Source organism: Acanthaster planci, linkage group LG06 (assembly GCF_054643075.1).
Source record: "Acanthaster planci isolate LZ-2023a linkage group LG06, COTS_SCS, whole genome shotgun sequence".
Taxonomy (NCBI): domain Eukaryota; kingdom Metazoa; phylum Echinodermata; class Asteroidea; order Valvatida; family Acanthasteridae; genus Acanthaster; species Acanthaster planci.
In genome coordinates, this window is record NC_141782.1 from 9,175,233 (window position 1) to 9,202,056 (window position 26,824).

A 26,824-nucleotide genomic window follows, 5' to 3' on the forward strand; every position below is an offset into this window, starting at 1 on the left:
AGCTTTTGAAATATTGTCCAATCACATGGTTTTAGAGCTAACGCTGCATGCGCAGAATTACTGAGCAACATACCGGTGTATGCGAATCACTGAAAGAGCTACAGTATGTATATTCAGTGTGTGAAGCTGCCAGATCGAGGCTGTGCATGCCTGTGGCGGTGGCATGCAAAGAGCGAATACAGTACAGTAGGTACAGTACAGGGTCATTCTACGGTTTTATAACTCACTTCCACATTTTCATAACAATTTTTATTATAATATGCCCTTTACATGTACCTACATACATGTACATACAGTTTACATACATGTACACATAATTTACTGTGCACTCTTTACTCGCTGACGTCTGAAAGCTGTGTAGAAAAATAAAATTAAAAAGTCTTTCCGACAATGTGGCCCTAATTTATGAAATTACATGGTCTATCAAAATGTGCATCCTGGAGTGAGTACTCAGGACTATCAATAGTCCTGAATCTATAGTGTAGAAGCCTGAGGTCCATCAAATCAAACCAGTTAGCAGCTGCTGGTCCTACACATGTATACCGGTACCGGTATTGTACATGTACATGAGATTGTCACGAGGATCTATTTGCAATAAAACATCTTTTTAGTGGAAGTCATCCGTTTGTAACCTCAACCACAGTTGTTAATTCCACCAAGGTTCCAATCCCAATGTACTTTACCGGTACCTCCTCAAACATCCTAGGCATTGTGGCTAAACCAAGTAGGCCCATCTTCATGCCCCCATTTTCCCCCTTTTTAAAAAGTTTTGTGTGTGTAGAATGTTGGAGAGTTTTGGTTTAAGAAGTTGTTTGGCATTTTCGTGTGCTTTCTGAAAGTAATTTGAATATTTAGACTGGATAGAAAACTGTAACTTTTAACGTACATTTAATTGATAATCAATCTACGTGTACATGTTTATGTATCAAGTACTACTTAAGAGTCTCTTGTCACAGTACACGGACTTGTTCCTAGAGTAGATGTCAAGATCAAACAGGGCTCTTCAAACCCCAGTTACAGGAAATGACCATACGGTAATTAGTATTGCAAGAAAAGGTACATACATGTACTGTACATGAGGCAACATGTTCATGATAATGTTGTCAATTTCGATTGCTAGTTTATTTGATTTGCACTTTAGTGTGCAATGATGTCCAACAACGAGTATGAATGTCAGTTGGTGTTGAGAGTAGACTCAATTACCGTTGAGTCAACTTTCAGCTGTCGATAACATTGACATAATGTGTAACTTTGAGTTTATCTTGGCAACAAACATGGCCGAGGCAATGATCTGTTCATCAGCACTGAACATTATGGTTTGTCATTCAAACATGCATCACATTTTGCGCAAGTTTCATACATTAACATAAACATGTGTATGCTAATACCAGTAGATAAAATTCCAGCTTTACTTAATGGTTGCATGTCAGTACATGTATTTGTTTGCTTGAAGATTCTATGTGCATGTATGAGATTCCTCATGCGCACATATAGGTGCATGCATTTTTTAACGGTGCATCAGAATTGCATCTCATAGCCTGCACCTTTTTCCTTGTGTCATTCCATCCCCCCTGGCCACCATTTCACTCTCTCTCTCTCCCCCATAATCTTCCTTGGTATTATGAGCGTATGTTTCCAGTCAGGGCAGATTGATTCTGAGCAGCCCCAGTGCAAAAAGCTTGGCTTGTCCTCCCAGGGCACGTCCCCCACAGGGTCACTTTTGACATTTGGTGGTTGGGAGCTCTCTCACTCTTATGTTGCTCTCTCTCTGTCTCCATCTGGCCAGACCCCCCTTGGAGGAACCATGAAGGATTTGCCTCAGTGCTGTGTCTGCATGTTTGGCTTACATGCAGTGAGGTTTATAATGAAGCAGTGAATTCTGAAATCAAGGTTTAAATCCTCGTAATTGCATCTTGCAGATGCAGGCTGCGTACTTGAAACAAATAACCCCCACAAAGTCCATTTGTCACATGATTGAAATTTTGCACGTAAACATTCAACGATGTCCCTGACAGATACATGTTCATGTATACATGTGTGAATAACTTGTTTTGTCTTTTTAAACAGATCAGTATTCATACAGGATTCAATATGGTGAATAGTCAATACATGTATACCTCTTGGAAAAACTTTTCAAGATGTATTTTGTTTGCGTTGGGGAGATATAAAATTATATTTTGGGTTTTGCCCTTACCCAACGTATATTAAAAAGCACTCTATGCTCAGTGCTTGTCCGAGAGCTTGCGAAAAAACCTCACAAGCTTACTCGGGTGGGATTCGAACCCACGACCTGCTTACTAGTGCAGATGTCTTAACTACTCGACCACCGAGCTTGCTGGGGTCGGCTGGCCGGTCGAAGTTAAGTGAAACAGCGGGTACCACAAACTATTTTCAAGATGTAATTTTGCGTTGGGGAGATGTTAATTTATATAACGGGTTTTGCCCTTACCCAACGTATATTAATAAGCACTGTATGCTCAGTGCTTGTCCGAGATCTTGTGAAAAAAATCTCACAGGCTTACTCGGTTCTTATCCCGGGGAGTTGGAAAAAAGTCGGTCCCTTGTTATGATGTCTTAACCACTCGACCACCGAGCTTTTCGGGGTCGGCTGGCCGGTCCAAGTCAAGTGAAGCAGCGGGTACCGCAAACTACAGGAATTTTCAAGATGTGTTTTTGTGTTGGGGAGATGTTAATTTATATTACGGGTTTTGCTCTTACCCAACGTTTATTAATAAGCACTGTGTGCTCAGTGCTTGTCCGAGAGCTTGTGAAAAAAACCTCACAAGTTTACTCGGGCCTTATCCCGGGAGTTGGGAAAAAGTCGGTCCCTTGTTACCAGTATATAAGTTGTGCAGTGTACATTTTGTCCTCTTTGACAAACAGAGTCCATTGTCACCATGGTCACAAGTATTGAATTCAAGTCGCAGCTTTTCGAAAATACATGTACACACATGTAGAGAAAAAGAATTAAAACTGAGCAACTCTAGTTGTATTATAATCATGGGATTAGTACTGCATTGACTCGTGTACATTGGGAATTGAACCTTCGAAAGCTGGGTAGCCGCAGAAGTCGGAACAATCTCAATTTTCTCAGATTAACTACATGTAAGATAACCTGTACAGCATGAGTACATTGCAGTTGAACAGTAAATGGGAATGGGTCACGGGGAATTCATACTCATTTCACAAAATGTACATGTAAAAGCAATTCTTCAGACATGCACGTGTATATGTACATGTACCTTGTGAAATGTGAATGTAATTTTAAATTCTTTTCACAAAAGTTCACCTGTGCAGTGGTTCTTGCCAGAAATTCATGCATACCATAAATTGTAGTACATGTACAGTGCTAGATGTCATCTCAATTCTCCGAATGATAGATCATGACCTGAAGAAGAGAAATACCTCTTGTGAGCGATACTATCCTAGTACATGTACTTCGTAAAAAAACTGATCCTGCGTGGGCTTTAGTTTTTCCTAAGAATCTCAACTTTCTGAAAATGACAAATACCACAGTCACTTTTCACAAAGCACATGCACATAAATGTGTTAAAGTGGGACACCGCAAATCCCGACTCTGGAGAGTCGTTTGTACAAAATAGTAAATAATACATTTACATGTACATGTATTACCATAGCATTGTTCATGTTATTTGCAAATGCAGTGCCGTAGAGTCATAGCACATGCCAAGTCAGGGCACCACACATGACCCGCTTCAACAAACTACATGTACATGTAGTCAGTACTGCATTTACATGTACTAGTACATGTAGTCAGGTCCTCTGTGTGTATACAAAATCATAGTTACGTGATGCATCAGTGAAACATTAATAATACCCTGTAATAAAGAGGATTAGATGTGCAGCCTTCAAAGCATGTCAGGCTTTTTATATTTGATAATGTAATTTTCTGAGCATGTGTACATTATTGATTTGGGAAATTTATGAAACTTTTGAACACAGTCTAAGAGTTTTGAAAATGTTTTGTGGGTCTTTCTATTTTAGGTATTTATCAGGGCCAGTGGGTTGGTGGAATGCGCCATGGTTGTGGGATCCGTAACAGCGTGCCTTTTGGAATGGCGTCAATCGTACGACCGTCCCTCCGCACGTCCCTCACGTCGCTTCGGAGTGAACATGAGAATGGGTCCATTGCCTCCGTCCCAGACAACTTTGGCCAGCGAGGGGGTTTCGTCCTGGATGTCTCGGACGACGGGACAACAGACACAGAGAGCAGGAGCGGGACCATGAAGCGTGGTGACGCCACCCGAATGAGCAAAGCCCTGATCGGGCTGAGAACCAAACGGGGCAAGCGCGATAAGAACGGGTCGGGGGGCCACAAAGACAGCTCAGACAGCGCCGGAGGGAGTCTGGCCTCCTTTCGCCCCAAGCTCAATCACCAAGACTCGCTGAAGAGCACGGAGAGCGAGAGCCGTATGAGCTCCAGCTCACTGCAGTCCTCGGTCATGGAGAGTGACTTCAGCCATCCCAGTCACCTGATGGAGGAGGAGGCCACTGGAGACATCACTGAGGTTTTCTTGGGGGAGTGGAAACAGGACAAGCGTTCCGGGGTTGGGATCAGCCAGCGATCTGATAACTTCCAGTACGCGGGGGAGTGGCACCAAAACAAGCGGCACGGATACGGCTGTCTAACCTACCCAGACGGGCACAAAGAAGAAGGTAAATGGAAGAACAATATACTGGTGGCCTCGGGTAAGAAGAAACTGTTTGTGATTGGATCGAAGAGGATTAGCGACCGAGTAGAGCGAGCAGTAGAGGCAGCCAATCAAGCAGCTAATATTGCCAGACAGAAGGCCGATCTCGCTATATCACGGTAAGTACATGTACATTCACCGCTCCCAATCAGTTTCAGTGTTGTTTTGTTTGAGTACATACAGGTACATGTGTACATGTACATCAAGCACTTCAAGGGTAACTACACAACAAAGGATTCAGGTTCTTTTCTGGCAAAAGTTTGGAGGAGTTAAGTGTTACTGAAACCAAATTCAAGCATTAATTGTAGAAATTGTGCTGTGCTCCCACTTCGACACACTTATTGTGGTTTCCCTATTTTCGTAGTGGCACTGTTTTCTGGCCTGAATCAAGACTACATGTACACCTGAAATGCATGCACATGGACATCATCCTTTTCCTAAAATTTTCCCAGTCATTTCACCTGTTACAAACACATCCATATTTTGCACGGTGCCCAAGCAGGAATCAAACCATCAACACTTAATGTGCAGGGGAAGGTACAGTAGTCCACCTGACCTTATTGCTACATGAATACTAACCCCTCAAGGCCAGGGAAATGTTACCGATGATGCCTGCCTCTCCCGATACAACAGACTGTCCCATCGGTACCAGTAGCACCATTTCTACCCCGGGGGGCCCAAACAGCAAGGGAGGGGGGAGGACACCTGAAATTGGATTTTGAATGGCAAAGGAGGATGAAGGCTGAAGAGATCAAACTTGATTAGATACAGGATGGAATACACAATTCCACAAATTGACTTGTCGGGCCTGCTTGTCGGCTTTCATAATTTATCACTGTCTGGAGTGTTCAGGCACATGTACATGTAAATTGTACTCCAAATTAGCATCATGAGGCATGTTTCTATTAACATACATGTACATGTAAATCAGTCTCTCAACACACATTTTCAAGTGTGGATTAAATTCAAAAGCTAAGTTTTAACAAATACACATACATTGTAGTACATACTGTATGCTGTATACTGGTACATGTACATATGACCCTTTCTCAGAAGTTGTGGGATAATTTACCCGTAAAGTTGGACCTGATGTAAAAAGTTTCATGTGTGCATACCAATGGCTGTTGGATGAAGTGGCTACATGTACATTTTGAAAGGCCTTTGCACGCGTACATGTAAATGTAAGTCGTTAACAAAGGATTTAAAACGTTGAGTGCCGTGTATAATTTAACAGGACGTTCCCATTTGCCAAGAGTTGTAAGCATGTGCGCATACTTAAAAGGTACTTTTTTGGTGTCTGTATGTTTGACATTCATTTTTAATTACTCGATTAAAAAAAACTATTTGTGAGAGACATGTATCTTGTACAATGTAGCTGGCAATGGCATGGAGTTGATTATGCTACGGTACAATGCCAGTTACATACATGTACATGTATACATATGAGTCACATGTATCTCATACCATGTCACTCTGAGATAGATGTACATGTACATGTAACTCGTACATGGGTACCGGTAATTCTAGAAATTAGGGGTCCAAAAGTGTGACATTTTTTTGTCCTTGTTACCGGTACATCTAACCTTTAATATATAACTTGAAAATATCACTGGGATTGATTTCAAATTATTAGTATTTGTTTGGCAGGTAATTTCTATTAATTCATCACTCTTAGAAATTAGAAAATGTGTTCTGAACTTACAAAATCATGTATGTATGTCGAATATGACAGGGACACACACAAAAATGGACCCCTAGTTTCTGGAATTACCCACATTTACATGTAGGGTAGCAATGGGATGAAAAACTGCTTTGATTTTCCATACCAGTTATGCAACACATGTACATACTGGTACATGTATATGTATATAGCATGCAGTGAAAGTTTGGACTGTTTGACATTGCGTTGTATATTACACATATACATATGTACATGTATGTGTACTGATGAGCCATCCCTGCCACATTGATTATTACAAAATTGCATGGCCAAGTATTGACAGTGAGGAATACTGTGTGCCCAGATGAACAGTAATAAATTAACTACTCGGTATCTAGAAATCAGAACAATCATATGGAAAGTATGAGAACAATCAGAAATCAGAACAATCAAGAAATCAAAACAGTTTGTTCACTTTGACGTCTTGAAAGCCACTGGGTTTTTGCTGACAGCTTTGGACCGATGTGTCCATAAAAAAAAACACCACGTCATGTACCGAACCAGTTTTCTCAAAAATGGAAAGAAAAAACTTGTTCACTCTCGTGATTTAGACATAAGATTAATAATTGATTTCTATTGATTGATTGAACTGCTTTGGTTTGGGGGTGAATTGATAATTTTATTTTTGATTCACTTGACACTTTCTTTTTTTGAAAAAGGGCAAAATGTCGCTAGAGGCAAGGCAGAGTTACCCTCCTACCCCTGTCTTTTGCTCAGTGTTTTATTTTCAATTTTTGTTCAATTGGGGGGTTTTATTGCTTTGTGGGGACAGGTTTTGTTGTGTGTTTTGTCAAATACCGGTAGCACACCACAGAATAGTGGTGGCCACTGACGTACCGGTAGACAATAGTAACATGACCAAGCAGAAACTAATATCCATCATGTTATTGTACACTGTGTACATTGTACATGTACATTATAGTGTACATGTACATGTATGAGCATTTGGAAATACATTGTACATGGCATGTTCTCCATAAAATGGACCAAAATGCAACCTCGGCTGTCATTTTTTCAAAGCTTCTAAAAGAGTGACTTTGATCATGTAAAATACAAATTAGCACCTTCAGATTTATAAAAAATGATTATATGGGGATAATTAGGCTCAATATGTACTTATGGTGGACATTTGGTTGGCTACCAGTGCAAATCAAATGGAGTTGAATTCATTTAAAGTTTTACGTCAAAGTGTTTACAACAGAGGACTTGATTTTAAAACTTCTCTCAACAAGAAGGAGAATTCAGTATATTTTTTGACTGATGTATTTTAAAGCACCTAAGAAATAACTTTTAAAAAATATAAGCCACGAAAAAAGAGCACAAAATTGACGGAAAATGATGAGAAAAGTTTGGCTCTCTTCATTCTCTTACCGTTTATGATCACTCTCAGTATACCAACATATTTGCCAGGTCTTGTATATTTCGACCACCAAAAATTATTATGATGAGAAATTATTATGATGAGAAAAGTTTGGCTCTCTTCATTCTCTTACCGTTTATGATCACTCTCAGTATACCAACATATTCGCCAGGTCTTGTATATTTCGACCACCAAAAATTATCTCTAAGTTTGGCTGCATCAGAAATTTATAATGAGTTCGTTGCGAACGTTATATTTGGCAGAATTTTGATCACATTCGATAATTTTGACAGAAACTACATAACGTTTTAGAATGCCAAAAATGCTGTCACATGTAGTGCTGGAAAATTCCATGCGCGATTTTCATTTTGCTGGTTATTTTGGAGATAACCCTGCTGAAAATAAAATTAAAATTAACAACTCTGAACATTTGATTTTCATCATGAATCTTATTTTATGTCTCGAACGTTATTTTTTTGCTAACTTTATTCAGAATGACAGATTTTCTTTTGAGAAAATTTTTTCCGAAGAGAAAAATCGCTGAGCGTCGCCATTCCGTGGAGGGGTTCATGAATATCGAATAAAAAAGAGGGTGCACTATCTGGGTTGATGTGATCTATGAACTTGATTTTTCAGCCACTTTTCTGTCATGTACATGTACAGTTGTACTTCCACTGCTACATGTACATGTACATGTATGCACAAAGCATGCACATTATTTTCCAAACATGTGGGCATGTACACACCGGTACGCAATCAAGTGTGCTTTCATGCTTGTTGAGCTACATGTACATGTATACATACGCATACATTTTGTACACGTGTGCCTGCACCGTAGACATTTTCATAGCTTGTCTAGCCAGGCCATGATTACCCCCATTTAAGTTGTTAGTTTTCCTGTTCAGTAGATAATTGATTGATCAGTGTCACTGCAAATTCATGTGCGGCCACCGTACGATGATTGCCTCATCAAACTCAGGCCAATTGCGTTATCGCTTCATCACGCGCTGACGAAAAATCTTTGCACGGTGTCTGTGACTCCCCCGGGAGGTTGTTACCCTGTTCAACCTGAAGTCATCGTCGTCATCACCGGGCCCTTGTCTTGGTTACTAGGGACGAGGAAATGCTAAAGCTTTGTGTGTGCCGGCAGGGTCAGATATGTGCCTTACATTCCATCACCATAGTAACCCATCCTTATATTCTGTGGGAGGGAAGAAAAAAAGATTCTAGTATGTGTACAGTGTATGTGTGTGTCCTATCCCCAGGGTTCACATAAGGCCCTGTGTTCAAAATCATTGTTCCTTGAGAGTATACCTCTGTTCGGTTGTCATGACAACCAGACTGATTTGCATCCCAAGCCCTCACCTTGTGTGTGTGTTTTGCAGGAGTGATCTAAATTGCCCTGGGGCTTGGCAGTGCACAGAGTGTGATGTCCAAGATGGGGATTATATACAGGTACATGTTCGGTTAGCACTCTAGTTTTTACCTTACAGCACACCTGTCTTTCATTTTTTAAACCTGCGTCCAGACCTGTATATTTGAGTCTCAACAGAGGTCGAGTATAACTTCCTCGTCTTCACCTCTCCCCTCCTCCCCTTGTCAATATTGTATTAACTCACATTATTGGCTCTTGATCTGTGAACGCATCGCCCAATTACATGTACAAGACTGTATGGTCGCGTAATGGATTCCTGTTGAACGCGTTCAGTGTGCAGCGTGGATGGATACCCTGCTGTTTTTTCCCCCCCTCGCATAATGATCTTGCTCTTTGAGGCATGGTCAGGAGAGAATATTTCTTCCGTGTTCCTTCACAAACATTTGCCCAGACCTGTTTTTGTTACTTCCACATGACTTCATGCGGCAAATTCACTGACAGTCACTGAACATGTGCATACAGTACATGTACATGTGCACATCAGTGCAAAAATATGTGTGCGTAGAAACGGACATCTGCTTTATACAGTATAATCTGACAATGGTGCATGTACATGCAAGCCTAAAAAATGAAATGAAGAAATAAAGTGGGAGGTCTCAGCATGGCAATTTTAGTTTAGGTTAATTTTAGATGCGTGTAAATGATTTTAGATAATTGCAACGAATACAGCGTACAGCATGCAACACACTACCATATTTCAAACATCAAGACAATACTAGTTTGATGTGGCCATCTTAGTGTGGGGTAGGATTTACATACATGTACGTACTCCTTCTTTATCTAATCATAAGAAAAAATGGTATAGAGTGCAGAACTAATGCTGAACAGTGTGTTGCGAATGTTGCAAGCATTTTACCAATACATGTAGAGCAAATTGATCACTTAAGCAATGTGGTGTGTGGATACACTGCAGGTAAAACATTTTATTTTCATTCTTCCCTCCAAAACATTCCACCAATTCTCACATTTGTTACATAAACTGTACTTGTACCGGTACGTGTAAATTTCCAAAATTGCTTACAACTTTGCATGTGGGAGTCTTATTTGGATGTGGCTTTCATATTTGAAATGCTTTTTTGTGAAACATTTGGTTTGCATTTTTCCAAGAGAAAAGCTTTATACATGTACACATACATGTGTATCATACTTGCAGCAAAGCATGGTACAGCAAGGGAGTGATGAAACATATCCAAGCAATTGTTTTGGCTGACTCTAATAATATTGTACCCATGAGTACATGTACATGTACATGTAGATGTATGTACAATGTACGTGTACATCTACATGTATTGTGCCGGTACATGTATTTTCTGTGAGTTGTGTAGCCTGCGTATGTACACATGTACTGTGTTGTGTACAAGTCCACAGTGGTACCGTTTTGATTTGTACTCTTGTGATCAAAAAATTGTTTCATGCCACGTAAGTTCAAAATGCCTCACAATATATCTTCTTAAAAATCAAACTAACAAACAAATTATTACATGTAAGTACATGTGCTAGAAGATTATGATATGACTAACAGTAACTTCCAAGACATACATGTACACATGTACGTGTACATGTACATGTACATTAGAGTGTACATGCAGATGCACATGTAGGCATAGAGATTGATAAATGGCTGACCTGGAGTATGGGGTATACAGGTAAGGGAAATAAACCTCAATTACGCGTAAATCAAGTAGAAAGAAATGAAAAGACAAAGAAATGATACTGATGCCACAGGCCAAGGAAAAATAAACAACTGGAAAATGTGAACACTTCAAACAAACAAACAAACAAACAAACACCCCAACAAACACTTTTTCACTTTTCCAAATGAACCTTTAATTCATGACAGAAAATATCTACAAAACAACGATTTTTAAAATAAAACAAGGTTCAAGTGGAATAAGTAAATACTGACATACAATAAACTTAACAGAAAAAAGAAAGGATTCTCAGTAAAAAGATAAAAAGAATTAATTTGCTAATTATAACATGAAGATTGGAACCACACTTATAGTCATCCAAAACCCTGAGACTTCTCATTAGGGATAGACAATGACAACCATGAAAAAAAGATCAGTCTTCATATCAGCCAGAAAAGCTTATTGTCCACAAATGTGAACAAGGTGTTGTTGTGGTCCCATTTGCTCAAAAATAGGCCAACGTTGTGTTTTGCAGAGAAAAAGTGGTAATCAATCAGAATTTTACTCTTCATTCGAAGTTTCCATACAATAAGAGGGTCAGCAGTAGATGAACGCGAGTAGAGAAAGTATATGGTTGCTTTCAGACTGATAATGAAGTAACTTGCCAGATTAACCATCTCCTTTGAACGTCCATTCTTGTACGGAAGGAGGCACCAGTACAGGTCGAAATCTTGAACTACACTCGGGAAAAGACGACTCAAGAGACAGTTCAGAAGATTTAATGCTGGCTGGATGGCGCGACACATGATGAACAAGTGAACGATTGTTCCTCTTTGTCCACACCAAGGGCACAGTGGAGATATGTCTGGGTTAATGTGTTGCAGGACCGGTAGACTGGGCAGAAAGTTATGTAATAGGCGGAATTGGACATCGCCCTCTTTCTTTGAGGAAGGCAGACGATATATTGCTTGCCATTCGATTTTCCGGTTCTCTGGGATTACATTCTGTTCATGCCAGTAAGTCTGAAGAGGAATCTCCAGCTGGTTGAGTTCTGCGTTGAGGGTTTTATAAATAGTCTTTGAAGACGCGCCTGTGGCATCGATGTCTGGAGGGAAGTGAACAACGACGGGAAGTTCTCTCAGGGCTGGGATGCTCTGAAGATTACGTGTGGAGAGACGGTATCCAAAACGGTTGAAAAACTGCGGGAAGACACGCAAGAGGAGATCTGTCATTTCAGAGAGTTCAGCGCGAAGAAGCCTGTTTGAGGACCTTCGCACTGGGTTTGCAGCTTGGATATCCTCCGTTGTTTTCCATTTTCCGGAAGAGACGTCCAGTAGGTCTCCAACTGTACGAACACCACACATCCGGAGACGAGGGCAAAGGAGATGGTCATCTATACCGGCAAACTTAATTACATGAGTAGAAATTAACGGTAAATTCAAAATGAAATGAAGAGAATCGAGCGGTATGACAATTTGGGCTCTCGATATCTTCCAAGCTTGTAACACATTACAGTAGAATGTTGGGAGGTGAACAAAAAATTTAGCGTCAAGATTTATTAAGAAGATTTGAGCATCAAAATCGAACTTGCAATATTGACGCAAAAAGTAGCTCATGAAAGCGAAAACAGGATGAGGTGATTTTTTTAGAAATCTTTGTACAAAGGAGAAGCGATACGTAAAAACTCGTGACTGGAGGCAGGTAAGGCCCAGACCGCCTGTTTCAGGTGAACGATACAAAATATTTTCCTTTATCCAATGTCGCCCATCAGACCAAATAAAATCTACCAGTTTCCTTTGGAGTTCACTGAGAATTTCTGGAGGGGGGGATAAAACTGCAAGAACGTGAAGAAGTTTGGAAGCCGCTAACTGATTGGCTACCAGGGCTCTGCCTCTGAAGGACAGCAGTTTACACAATCCTTTCCAACGAGCAAGAACGTTTTGCAATTTTTCTCGACAGGTTTGCCAGTTTTGTTGAAAAAAATGGAAGGAGTTTCCCATGTGAACTCCAAGGAATTTTAAACCAGTATTATTCCACTTAAAATTTAAGGGGTTGTCCGTTCTATTTATCCACGAACCGACCCAGAGGCCTTGAGATTTAGTAAAATTCAAACAAGCAGCAGAACAACGGCTATAACAATGATAAATATCTTGAATAATATTAAAAGCTTTATCACTGGTAACAAATATAGAAACATCATCGGCATAGGCCGAGGTAACAACAGTGTAATCAGAATTAGGAATCATAAAGCCAAAAGGTTTTAAATTACATCGAAGAGCATGGAGGAGAGGTTCTATAGCTATTGCATATAGCAAACCTGAAAGTGGACATCCTTGTCTAATTCCCTTTTTAAAAGGGAAAGGTGCGGTTAAGGAGCCACAAACCTTGATAAAACTCTGAGCATCATTATATAGCAGTTTGACATAGGAGATAAATCTTTCTCCAAAACCCATGGTCTTCATAACAGCACATAAATAGTAATGATCCACATTATCAAATGCCTTTTTTTGATCAAGATTTAAAACAGCAAGAGGAATACAGTGAGAATTAGCATACATAAGAATATCCTTGATTAAGATGATATTATCATAAATTGAACGACCCGGAACAGTATAACTTTGATCAGGGTGAACAACGCTATCGATAACATTTTTGAGTCGGTTTGAAATAATTTTTGCAAAAATTTTGTAGTCTGTATTTAGTAAAGAGACAGGACGCCAGTTTGAAATCTCAAGCAAGTCGCCAGTTTTGGGAAGAAGGGTTATAACTCCCCTTCGACAAGAAACCGGAAGGTGGCCGCTGGCAACAGATTCATTGAGTACTGCCATGAGATCGTCCTTAATGATATTCCAAAAAGTTTGATAAAATTCAGAAGTAAGGCCATCCAAGCCAGGGGACTTATTTAAATTTAACTGGTTAACCGCCATATCCATTTCATCTGTTGTTATTGGTTTGTCACAATCTTCAGAGTCACTTTCACTGAGCGTAGGTAAATTTTTAAACAAGTGATCCATAGTACTGGGTTCAGTTTCGGCCTCACTGTACAATTCTTTGTAGAAATTCCGAATGTGACATTTTATTTCATTTGGATCATCAGTAGTCCTTCCAGATGAGAGACGAATTTTAGAAATAGTTTTAGCGGTAGAGTTGGATTTTTCTAGATTAAAAAAGAATGTAGAACAAGTGTCAATTTCTGTTGTGAGCTTAAAGCGAGATCTAATGATAGCCCCTTTAGTGTCATGCTTGAAGTGTTCATTCAGGGCATCCCGCTGTTCCTGAAGAGTTTTTTGAGTCTCTGGGGTAAGATCAGGACAACACTGTAAATCATCAATGGATTTGTGAAGAGAATGAATCTTGTCCCGTTTTTCACGGGCAATTTTAGCTCCATACATTTGAGTGATAGATTTAATATGATTCTTTCCCATGTCCCACCATACACTGATGGAGGAAAATTGGCATCTTGTAGCTTGCCACTTTTTCCAAAATTGTTTAAAAATTCCTTTGTAGGTCTCATCTTGAAGCAAAGAATTATTGAAGTGCCAGTAGGCGCTACCCTTCTTACTTACATCGGGAAGTGTTATTTTAAGAACAACAGCACTATGATCCGACAAGGAACAAGGTTGAATGTTACAGGAGTCAACAGAGGGCAAAAGGTGAACAGGGAAGTAAATTCTATCAAGTCTAGCTTTGGAGGTGCTTCTCAAATTGCCAGTGCTGTATCTGAACCAAGTAAATTTAGATGAATTGGGATTATTTCTACGCCAAACATCACACATAGAAAAAGTATTGATGATATTTTCTACAGCGGAAGCAATTTTGTGTCTCCTTTCAATGTTTTGCGAGAAGCGATCCAGAAGCGGGTCATGTGTACAATTAAAATCCCCGCCAAAAATGATAACTGGATTGTCGTGTGAAGAACAATGCTCTTCCAAGGAGATAAGACAGTTCATTGCAGCAACGTCATCCTGAGGAATCAGGATATTGTAAATATGATAGGTGGTTGAATAAATTCTAAGCTCGAGAAAAAGAACATATCCAGCACAGATCGTACAAGATTTTATTATGTTAAAATTATTATTTTTCTTGACGAGAGTAGCTACACCAGATCCCCGGGTGGTTCCAGGAGCGCAACAGACATCATACGGCCATGTTTTCCAACACAAATCTTCGTTCCTAAGATCATACGTTTCCTGTAGCAGAACAACATCGGGATTTTCAAGGGTTATGTCTAGATACGCACGAACAGAGTTGTTTTTGATGGGCGTGGAACATCCCCCTGTATTGAGGGTTACTAGGGTGAAAGTCATATACAAAACAAAGAAAAGTAGAAACATCATGGAAAAAGATGGATGGGATCGCTGGGATCGAGGTTTCTGACAAGCTTTCGAATCCTCTGTTGCATATTTTTCGTGAACAGAGGGCTGTTGCGGAGTGGCTTCAGCTGTTTTACTAGACCGGGGATGTCATGAGTAAATTTCCTGGCAACGTCAAGCGGCTTTCGACGTGACTTGACGCACTTAAGGAAGGTGACGACTTCCTCGTTTTGAAGTGGTCCTTTTGTCAGGTTTAGGTCCCCTGGCCCATCTCCCTCTTGATCGAAGACGCTTACGACAGAGGAGACGGATTCATGGTCGCTCTCTGAATCCAGTTGAGATGGGTGTATCGGTGGTGATTCTGTGGACATCTGAGATTCGTCCAGGATTTGGGATATATTTTTCCTCCGTTGAAGTTTGGGAGACACTTTCATCTCTTTCCATCTGGGGTGTATCACTTAGCTTACGCAGTTTTCGCTGTGGAGACGGAGACTTCAGCTGCACCAATGGATTGGACACAACTGCTTTAGGCTTTGATTTTTTGCGGTGTCCTTTGGCAACAACCTCTGCAAAGAGAGGAGAGGTTTCACGAGAAGGAGCTGGAGGCGAACCCCAGATGGAAGGCACTGTAGTATTGTTAGATGTTTTTAGATGTTGTGTATTTTGCTTTGAAGGAGCTGGACTTAAAGTGGTGTTATGTTTGTCTGCAGTGGAATCACTTTGTTTTTCTGTCTCCTGTTGTTTTAAAGGTGTACCTGTTAAAAATCGAGCATCAGGTTCAGTGGCTGATTGTTGCTGCGCATCAGTATCAGCTAGCTTATCTGAAGTAGACGGCTTGTTCTGGTCAGTCAAACTGTCTCGTCGACTCTGTTTTGATGGATGTTTCGGGTCAGATTTTTTACCGTGTACAAACTTGGGAGGGGGATTCAGTGGGTTAAAATCTGTCATGTTTGTGTCAGATGTAGACGGTTCAGCTTGTGTTATTTTTTTGCAATGTTTACTTATGTGGCCATTTTCTCCACAGCTGAAACATTTAACAGAATCATTGGAGATGAAAACTCTGTAGTTCACCCCTGCGTGAAATATGTTCATGTGATCGGGAATAGTGACATTGGTTTCTATGATAGCATGCACTTGACGTCTAAAAGACATAACATGAGATAACTCTTTGTCTTTAATTCCCAAGGGGATCGGTTTGATGGCTGAAACTGGTTTGCAGAAGCTTGATAGATTTCGTGCAATGACTGCATTTGGTAATTCTGGATATACATTGGACAGTACAAGTCTCTCAGTAGGTTTTACTAAGGGAGTGATGGATATAAACGAATCGTTGTACTCCAAACCATACACAACAGCTTCCTCAACCGCTTCCCTTGATTTGAGGTAGACTGCTACACGCCCATTTGATATACGGGAGGCAGAAACTATTTCAGCAGGGTTCATACCTGAGACAGATAGTGCATTAACATAACACTGGACAGAGACATTGTCTTCAGCTTTGAAAACGATTCCATTCTCGCGAGTTATGTTAGTGAAAGGTTCAGATGCAACATTGGTCTTTGAGAAGCCAGTCGCCTGATCACCTGAGTGATCCCGAACAACAGGACGGTCGGCAGCACGACTAGCCATGGCGGCCAGCCCCGCTAGCTAACGTGTATCGAATGTTCGGGACTATGCCAAAAAAAAAGAGGTGAAAATATCACAAGATGATATACCGTAACAGTCCTTCAATAAGACCTATCAAGTCTACAACAATATACGTACACAACTACAACCAATGAGGACCAAAAAGGTCATTAGTACAGTGATAAAACTTACGTTAAACGAGAGCCCAAAAATCACACCGCCTTCAAGAAAACAAACAAACAAACAAACAAACAAACAAACAAACAAACAAACAAACAAACAAACAAACACCCCAACAAACAAACAAACAAACAATCAAACAAACAAACAAACAAACAAACAAACAAACAAACAAACAAACAAACAAACGCCAACAAACAAACACCCCAACAAACAAACAAACAAACAAACAAACAAACAACCCCAACAAACAAACAAACAAACACCCCCAACACCCCAACAAACAAACAAACAAACAACCCAACCAACAACCCCAACAAACAAACAAACACCCCAACAACCCAACAAACAAACAAACAAACAAACAAACAAACAAACAAACAAACAAACAAACAAACAAACAAACACCCCAACACCCCAACAAACAAACAAACAAACAAACATTTGCTGCAATCTTGGCTGATGTATTTCCCCTCACCTATTATAAGCTTGGATATGTCAATGCTGTCAAATTCTGTGACTGTATGCAACAGAAGTCAATGCATAAAGAGATGCTGCTGTACATTATTGCTTGTAAGAAATACTGGTAAATCCGTCCACAGGTTTTACGTACATGTACCAGTACAAATGTATGTGTACAAGAACCGTACACGTACAGTACATTTAGGAGTTATAAACATTGAAAAAGATAGTTCAGTTACCGGTAAGTGAAATTTATTTAAACTTTGTTTTCCAGTTACAGGTATGTCATCTTTGCCATTTTCCGGAACACAGAAAAGCATCAACATGATATTTCTTTCACAACTTGACCTCCTCAAATGCCTTACTGTAGAGGTACTCATGCAGATGTGAATTACATGTTGGTGTAATAAATTCAGCTGTTCCACAATGTCTGTTTACGCGATAAGAAAGAGACTGTTTATTTGACTCAAGCTGGGGATTTGTTGATGGGGACGGACAGAAAGAGTCATTACAAATATAATTAGATATTTATATCTGTCTGGATAGTCAGATGACCTCAGATGCCATAGATTATCCGATAATATCACATCGTGGAAGAGTAGAACGTTTGGTCCCTCTGGTATGCTAGGAATGTAGCTACGTCCACGGATGTGTATTTTGGGCCTATAAGTGGACTTCCCAAGCTGTGCATATACTGTAGAACTCTCTGTGTGTGCCTCTTGGACTGGTGGTGCACTTTAGGAGGCAGTAATGATTGTGTGCTTAAAATGAGACCATATACCATGTATACGGGGGAATTCGGCCAAGGGTTGCCACACTGCCTCCCTGACCCATCTATAGGGACAGTATTTCAGATTGAGGGATGGTGCATCCCTGCACAATTTTTCCTTTGTACATTAAATTGGCTGGGCCTTGATACAAAATAATCTACCTATTGGTAGCTTTTAAGGTACATGTACCGGAACTATATGTCCTTCATTTGTCTCCAACTCCAGCAATTATCATTGCATATTGAAACATATAAATCTCTTTTTTTATTAAGGCTAGCTGTAAGTTCCCCCTCAAACCAAATCAAAATTAAAAAACAAAGTAATATCGGTCCAGTCCATTAACACTCTGTTTGACTCTCCTGCATATCTTAGACACTTCCTTTCTTTCCATGAAGCATCTCTGTACTACATGCATATATACTTAAAGATTTGCTGTGACGTGATGCTTGTGTCCTGCTGTCTCACGTTGCCCTTTGTACAGTACATATTTTCATCCAGGCCAGTCAACAGAGCATTCGTGTACATGTACCAGTACCATGCTCACCAATAGCACAAGTTTAATACAGCGGTTCATGCTGATCAAAACAGTAGAGGGCAGCATTCCACTTTACCATGTACATTAACAGGTGAAGCTTGCCAAGTGCAGACTTACATGTACATGTATGTGAGGGCAGCAATCATTGGCAGTGATAAGTAGTTTGGAAGACTGTGTATTGTACATGAACATGTCAAAGGAAAAAAATGTTGGTTGCTTGAAGTTTTGAAAGATGTAAGGAAACTTGGAAAAACTCTTTTAACCCCGTGACGACGGAAATTTCTTCCCAAAAGCCGACTCCAAGAATTCCAGCCTCGCTTGGCCGCGAAGGCCACCTGCCAAACTGCAAATTCTCGGTTTGTGGCCTTGCGTGCTCTGCACGCTTTGAATCACATGGTGAAAAGGCTGATTGTTTGGTGGCATGTGGCTCTACTCACCCTTCCACTTACCTGTTGCCTCTTTTCAAAGTGGGGACTATTGTGAAGCTGGTGATTATGATGCAAATTCAGTCTTTTCATTTCTGGGCTATGTTCAAAGACCAATTACCATATATACAAGAGCCAGGGTCTGCCTTCTTTCACCGTGTTCGCTCGAGCGTGGGCCGAGAATAATAGCTGAAAAGCGGGCTGAGGATCTCAATTTTTACGGCGTGTCTAGCCGCCTCCCGATGGGAAGGGGTTAAACATTCAGCTCTTACTGCAATGTCCAAGACCCATCCTGCCTCATCACTGCCTCACCCTTGCCACACCGTTACCATATCCCAGCTACAGTACATTATACATGTACCACACCCCCGGCACCTTGTCTTTGCCCATATGTATCCATGTCTGTGCACATAAACATATAAAATTTAGAATACATGTTGAGATGCTGAAGATTTATTTTCATTGAATTGCAGGGCATCCTACGCACGAGAGAAAGCAGAAATGGCCGAGACTGCAGCTTCAGAATCACGAGAAGAAGCCTCCAAAGCACGTCAACGTGCCAAAGAGCTCACCGCTTCATTACCTCCTAGAGGTACGTATGTAGGTTCATTTGTGTCCTATTCCCTGCCGAAAAGCATTTAAAAAAGAACAGTGTAAACTTGAAGAACATGTACATGTACCCATAAACTATTATGTTCACCCAGATCACACATTAAGTTTAACTACCTTAGACTGTTCACTTTAGAGACTTTTTTTGGGGGGGGGAGAGACCTACCAATGAGTACATTGGAGAAGGATAGTCTCCTTTCTTTTTTTCTTTAGAGAATTACTATAAAATTATAACCCCTTTGTACATTTTTGTGTTGTTAAAAACTTCTACAAGGCAAGGGAGGAGATGTGCCCCCCCCCAAAAAAAAAACCCAATAAACTATTCAGGTGCATTGATGTTTTTCATCAACCCAAGAAAAGAAAACCAAATATTAGTCACCTACAAGTATCGGACCACTGCTGTGGAAGTTGCCAAACTATGTTGAAAACTAGTGCAGATGTACATGTACAGGTCTTCAACTCGTCTTTGGTGTGAAAACACTCTGTATACTGTACACGTTAAGTCCAGGACCTTGCCAGCATTATGATGTGTTTGGGTTTGAAGCCTGAAAGCCTCAATGTGTTAACTATCCTTGCCAAATCTTGGTGTCAGAAAACCAGGCCATTTGCTTGGAGCATATCCAAATGCATGCACACATCCATCATTATTTTCCTTGTCAATACATTCATTAGCTCAGCCACTTGCATGTGCCAGAGGTACCCTGTACCCCACACATGAAATGCGATGTGTGGTGTGCGGCACACAACTTCGCTTTCAGTTACATGTACTTTATGTTTTGCTCTAGTGTGTCACAATGACATTATTTACTGAGTTTCAAAGGTGCGGATTCCAGTCCAGACCTCATTTCTTTTGTGATGTCATCATTTATAGTCAGCTTCCCACCTTACAAATGAAAAAGTATGAGATTGTTTTTTTTCCTTTTACAGTAATACCTCATATTTTACTTCATGCGCCTTTTAATCTGAACGCTTGCATCACACCAAGCATTTCTTAGTTCGAATGACTGACCATCGACAATTTTGAGCCCATAAATTTTAATGAATGACAGCTCATGCATCATGAATATTGCATTTTGATAATGTACGAAAGCATCATTGTTCCAGATTTGAATGTAATCTTCGTTATTAATTGCTGTTGTCTGATGTTAGCATTACTTGTGCGCAACCTTCATTTCATCTAATTTATAAATTTCTGCCTTTTGTTCTGTTGCAAGATTTTCTCTTTTGTTTTCTTTGTTAATGTATTCAACAACTCTGTCACATGTAAGACTTTTCTCAAAAATAAAGTTCCAAAACATGTTTTAAAAACAGTTCATCAGTGTTGCATTTATATTTTCTCTTTTTCTAAAAGGGTTGTTATCACCACCAAATATCATTAAAGGCAAGTAATGTTCCAATGGAATTCAACTCTGTTTGGACTCTGATGCCAACAACCCCTCAAAGAAAAAGGAAACAAAATTTGACATGGGGGTGGGGCTAGGAGCTGTGGGGAGGGAGGAGACTACCAAACCCAGTGAAACATTTGATGAGAACAAGACGTTCTAAGTTCCACGTGCTAACACTTTTTGCCCAGCAAGCTTTGATAGCACACAGGCATTTTTTGTAACTTTGTGTTTTTTTTTCATATTTGAAAGACTGTATTTTCCCACAATGTCATTGCTGACAAACATCATTATCCTTATGTAGGTAATGTGTCAAGACTTGCTGGCTTTGGGTGCAGGACGGCCAACGTTCGTTTTGCCAACTCCCTGTCGCCTGATGGTATATATGGTGGGCTTACCTCCTCCTTCTCCTGGTGCTGCCCTGCCCCTTGTGCCTGTCCCTCTTCACCATTGTTTTTTCCTCCCTTATAGTCCCCCCAGCCACATCCACTCCCTGTTTTATTGCTGATTTTAATTTGCCTGCTTGCCAAGTTTGCTCATACCCTGCTCACCGTGAACTTAAGTCACTGATACACCTTGATTTGATTAATTTTGTGCAATTAATTATTGTTGTTTGTTTCCACATGAGCCTGTGCAGATTGGTTCATGGTGGTCTCTGTCTTTCTGCAGAAAGTGTATCAGGTTGTATTTTGCCCCCTTGCTTGGGAATAGTGGGCGTGAGCAGGCTTTCCATACAGCTTTTAGATCAGTTCTTCATCCAACCTTCATTTTTTCATACCCCAGTCAAGACGTTTCAAATGGAAAATCGACCTCTTTCCTGAGAATACAAGTATGTACATTGAATCAACTCAGTAGTGGCAGAAAAAAAAAAGAAACTGGATGGCTTGAGTCTCTGTTACCAAACATACATGTACATGTACTGGCCAGTGTGAATTTGTGGTCACTGTGCTTTTCTAAGTGTATTTTATAGAGGCCTGATTAACAATAAGAGTGGGACGTTTACACGTTTGGAAAAAAGTTCCAAATCCGTTTAAAGAGTTTTCCAAACGTTCAAACGGAACCGAGAGAGGTTTGACATTTTGATTAAGGCAATCTGGTGTTCATTTTTATTGTAAACGATGCCTGTAAAATGTAGTTTGATTTTCAGAACACTTTACTGCCCGGTCATATCAAAAGAATACCATAAATTCATCACCGGAACTTTATGTCAGCTATTCACATTGTATGCAATTTGTTGTGTTTAAAGTTTTCAATGACACTGTGGCAAGAGGGGGACGTTTGCACGTGTAAATGGTATGGGAAAGTTTTCTAAACATTTTTCAAATTAAATGTAAATTCCAACCCTTAATTAACAAAGAGGCAGATTTTTCTACGACACCTTAGCACAGGACCAGAAGACACACTTCCTGTGACTACTTGTCCACCTCCACCCTTATTTTCCTTCGGATTCTACTCCTCTCAAACAGTTTTTTTTGGGGGGGGGGTTGGTGTCCAACAAGTTTTCTTCTCAGAAGAACAATTCCCACAAAGTTTCCTTTTCATTTTCTCTTTCCCAGCAATTGTATTCACGCAGAGATCTCCTTGATTATGGTTTCAGATCAGAAAAAGGTTGCAGTTTCTTCAGAGTTCATGTTTAATTTTGCAAAAGAAAGTAATTTTTGTCCATTTTTTAATCTCAGTCACTGTGCACTGTTAAAATATTGAATACATGTGCACTTTCTAGTTTGAACTGGTGAGGTTTTGGTCAATGGCCTCCGTACATGTACCTGTACATGAGCATATTTAGCCTGCACAGGTTCTTAAGTGTTTCATTTAGGGCACATTATTTGTAGATAGAAGGAACTGACAGTGAAATTATTTTATTTCACATGTTTAAAAAAAGAATCCTGTCTCACTATCTGTACAACCATCAGAGAGACGCATGTACAATGTACGTGTACATGTTGTAAAGTTTGGCCCAGTGTCATTGAAATGGCTGAATGTTACTGGTACATGTGATTTACTGCTAATTTCCTCACAGTTCCATTGAGCAGAGCCCTTCATGGATTGGGAACAATGTCTCTTAGAAATCAGCTGCTACTATGTACTGTACATGTAAATGCACTTTCTGCCCAAAACCTAAGGGTTTATGTGACCTTTCTTTTGCACACCCCCTCTGGGTAAAGTTCATAAGATGCATGTGTACATGCCACATCTTTTGTAGTCATTTCAAAAGAGCTTGTTGACAAAATCACAGGCAGTGCTCGATAATGTGGAAGTATATGTACATTTGTCACTGGGTTTATAACAATGGGTTTATGCACTCAGATCTGACAGTATGATCGCTGTTCACCCATGGGACATCTCATGCCATGGGAATTGTCACAAATACATGTACATGTACTGTGATGTAGTTAAAGATCATTCAAATGTTAGGATCATTACAATAGATTGTGTCTCAGTTTTCTGCAATAATAAAAAGGCCATTACTTTTAAAAGAAACGGGCTGCATTTGGGGTTTAATGAACAGAGCTGTACATGTCAGCCTCGGTTGTGGAGACAGATACATGTACATGTGTACATGTGTACATGTACATGAACATGACACACATGTACATGTAGTTACATGTATTTTACATTGTGCAGTTTCCCATTTAGTATAACAAGCAGCGTGCAATATTTGTGCCATCTTTTGCATCCTTTTCTAACAAATAGTCTTTGTTTTCAACAAGTGTCTACCTTCTTTCTTTACTCATGTTTTATAGTTCTATTATACAACACACATGCTCATCTAGAGAGCAGTTAATGAATAGATAAATAAAATTATTAAAAGCACTGGATATCAGTTACGTGTAGTTCCAAAATCAGCACTGTTTTTCAAGGCTAATAGCAATTACTGTAAGCACTCTTGGTTATCTATAATGACAATCAAGCAGAATGTTAGGCATATACTGTACATGTGTATATTCCTGAATTTAGTCTTTTGGACACAGTAGAATTACATGTAACTTTATGTGTGCGGTTAACAGATGTAGTGCAAATTCCTTAACTCTAACATGTACTACTTTACCCCTTGGTTGTTTTTGGTACTATATGGGTAACCATATGTTTGTGTGCAGTCAAACCTTTTATATCATCAGGGCCCCAAAACACTAATACGTTTGTTATAGTGAGCAACAACAGACAAGCACAACTCTGTGAAACGAGACTGAAACGTCCTTCATCACTGAGGGGTTTTACTGCAAACAAATTTATGTAGCATAGCTGTTCACATCATACTAACCTCATTAATTCTTTCAATGTCGGCAGTTGTCTGCATCCCTTAATTTCTCCAGTTTTATGTGTTGCTCCCTGTCTCTCTTACTGGTTGCTTTTTTTTTAAGTACAGTTTGGTATCGAGTAAAGGCAATAACCAAAGCCTTCTGACACATTATTTAAACCACATGACTTTGTGTATTTGTACTGTGCACGTGTACTTACAACCTCTGTTTCATTGTAGGCTGGTTGCATTTTAAGGTTTAAACTTGAAGCTGACCAGTCTATTGTCCATTCTTCGTGTTGTTTGTCTGTGGCCTTGTTGATTTCACATTGATTTTGATCTCGACCGGTGGACCCCAAGCTGGTTCACTCTATCCATTAGGCCGGTTCTGGCATCAGTGAACCAACGTCAGGTCACTGATCTTGATTCAGATCCATGTGAAACAAACAGGCCCCACGTCATTGATTTCTTTGGTGGCTATACACACCGTATTACCTGGCCTACTCACTGTGCTGCTTTGTATCATTGCAGATTTCAGTTGGAACAGTGAGTTTTGGGCCAGGCAATCTCATGCCGTCCAGTCACCAAAACATTCACAAAGCAGGGTCGACATTTTTCTACCAAGTCTTAATGAACCCTGTTCTCATCACTTAAAAAAGCTTCATTAATTACTGAAATACATTTCTCACCATCAAGCATTCAAAACTCTACAGTGCTCTCAAAGTGACTATGTACATGTACTTTTATTACTAAAATCTAAAGGAGTCATTTAATGAATAGGAAGAAGATAGTATGAATATATATTCCGTCAAGCCTTCATATGGCTAAAATTCAAATTTCCATGCAGTACAGTAGAAAAAACGAATATTTATGGTTTAAAATTATCCTGTCATTTTTAGAGTGAAGGTACATGTATTAAGTTGTTTCACTGAACACAACCCTACAGACTGCTCAGCATTTTCAAGAGACGAAACACAGATGTGATGTCATTTCAGAGAGTAATTTCTACGAACACATAAAAGCCAAAGACTCCTTTTCCTCAGGATTGGAAGCTTTATCATCTGGTGTGTCGATATTTCATTTAAAAACACCACCTTTCTTGCTTTATCAGTTACTTTCTTTTACTATGGAAAGCTAGATCTTGTTTCTTGAAATGACTCCTCTGGACTTTTTCCAATACTGATAAGGTGATAGAAAAAAAAACAGCAAACCTCTTCAGGTAACAATTTTTTAGGTACAAACAAGGTCCTCATCAAAAAGTGTCCAAAGTTGTTTAGCACTGTCAGTTGCTATGTATTTACACTTGCTGTTGTACTGTTTTTCTGACAATAGGTGGTACAGGAGACATCAAGCTTGATCGCAAGAAGAGTTTCTTCGGTCGACACCTCGGAGGCTTTGACAGGAAGAGTCACATGCGAGGCACGATCATCGAAGCCAAACAGGAACCTAGCTTTCAGACCCCAACCCACTCAGCGGACAATAAAAGCCACCCCAGCCGGCTAGTCAATGAATGGGATGGTAGAGGATCCAATCCGACTTATGAATCATCCGCCATGAGGGAATCCCACTCGACGGGAAACCTGTTTGACGGGAGTCCTGTGCCACGGAGGCGAGTGCAGTCCTCTGACCATCCAAGCAACGGAGGTCAGGCCTCCTTCCATCCCAGGAACCAGCATGGTGATGTCGGGGTCCGTTTCAATGGGTACCAGGACAGCGAGTACAGTGCGTCTGAGGGTTACTATGACGACCGGCACCACCGCATGTTACCAGACAGACGGTATGTCGGTGAGAGAGGGTCCGCCGAACTGACCCCAGATTCTGGCATCAGTACAACCTCTGATTCAGATCGCCTCCGTCGAGCTGTGTCGGACAGGAAACGTACCCTGGCAAAACGCCAACTATCTCGGCAAGAAGGAGTGGAAGAGGATAGTTACGACCGTCATCTGGGGCCAAGCCAGGGTCACAGTCGCAGTCATTATGACGAGTACGATAGCTTTAATGTAGACGAATTAGAAGAGGATTTGATGTCACAAGCTGCCTATGCCAGTGCAAGGTTTGACGAGGAAGGCGAACAAGAAAAACTCAGGCAACAGAGACAGAAGCAAAAGAGCAAATTCAGCAAGGAAGTCACGCTGATATCGGACATGCCGCCAGGCCATGTGCGCACATTTGACGGAAAGTTCCCCGCCCGTTGCAAAATCAGATACCTCCCCAAGGCAAACAGCCGCGACGAAGACTGGACGGACCCTGATCTTGATGCTGAGGGCGCTCTTGCCATTCAAGCAGGAAAAGTGGTACGTATGCACGCCAAGTGGCACATTTGTTTCAGAGCTCACAGAAGTGGGAATTTATATGTCGTCTCTCACAGAATAAGAGTTTCTGATTCTGCTATACCTGTGTATCTTGTTTGAAAGTTGTAACTTTGA

The 26,824-nt window shown here is 40.4% G+C and overlaps 1 protein-coding gene and 1 long non-coding RNA gene across 12 annotated transcripts in view; one reads left to right on the plus strand and one right to left on the minus strand.

The window, feature by feature from the left end:
- Window positions 1-24,778, minus strand: part of LOC147798797 (uncharacterized) — a 53,866-nt gene extending 29,088 nt beyond the window's left edge. The window contains exon 1 of one of the 3 annotated variants that reach the window (XR_015425540.1): window positions 24,620-24,778. This is a non-coding gene — a long non-coding RNA (uncharacterized LOC147798797). Of the gene's footprint in view, window positions 1-3,324; window positions 3,629-24,422; window positions 24,561-24,619 lie in introns of those variants that run through there. The other 2 variants (XR_015425539.1, XR_015425541.1) reach the window with 2 other exon arrangements.
- The window catches only part of LOC110975663 (uncharacterized), a 56,569-nt gene that overhangs the window by 22,560 nt on the left and 7,185 nt on the right, over window positions 1-26,824 (plus strand). For 6 of the 9 annotated variants that reach the window (XM_022228325.2, XM_022228327.2, XM_087137593.1 and 3 more), the window contains exons 3-6: window positions 4,006-4,831; window positions 19,643-19,761; window positions 21,465-21,548; window positions 25,731-26,692. In XM_022228325.2, the coding sequence (XP_022084017.1) occupies window positions 4,006-4,831; window positions 19,643-19,761; window positions 21,465-21,548; window positions 25,731-26,692 (1,991 nt within the window). Of the gene's footprint in view, window positions 1-4,005; window positions 4,832-19,642; window positions 19,762-21,129; window positions 21,160-21,464; window positions 21,549-25,730; window positions 26,693-26,824 lie in introns of all 9 variants that reach the window. The other 3 variants (XM_022228330.2, XM_022228329.2, XM_022228331.2) reach the window with 3 other exon arrangements.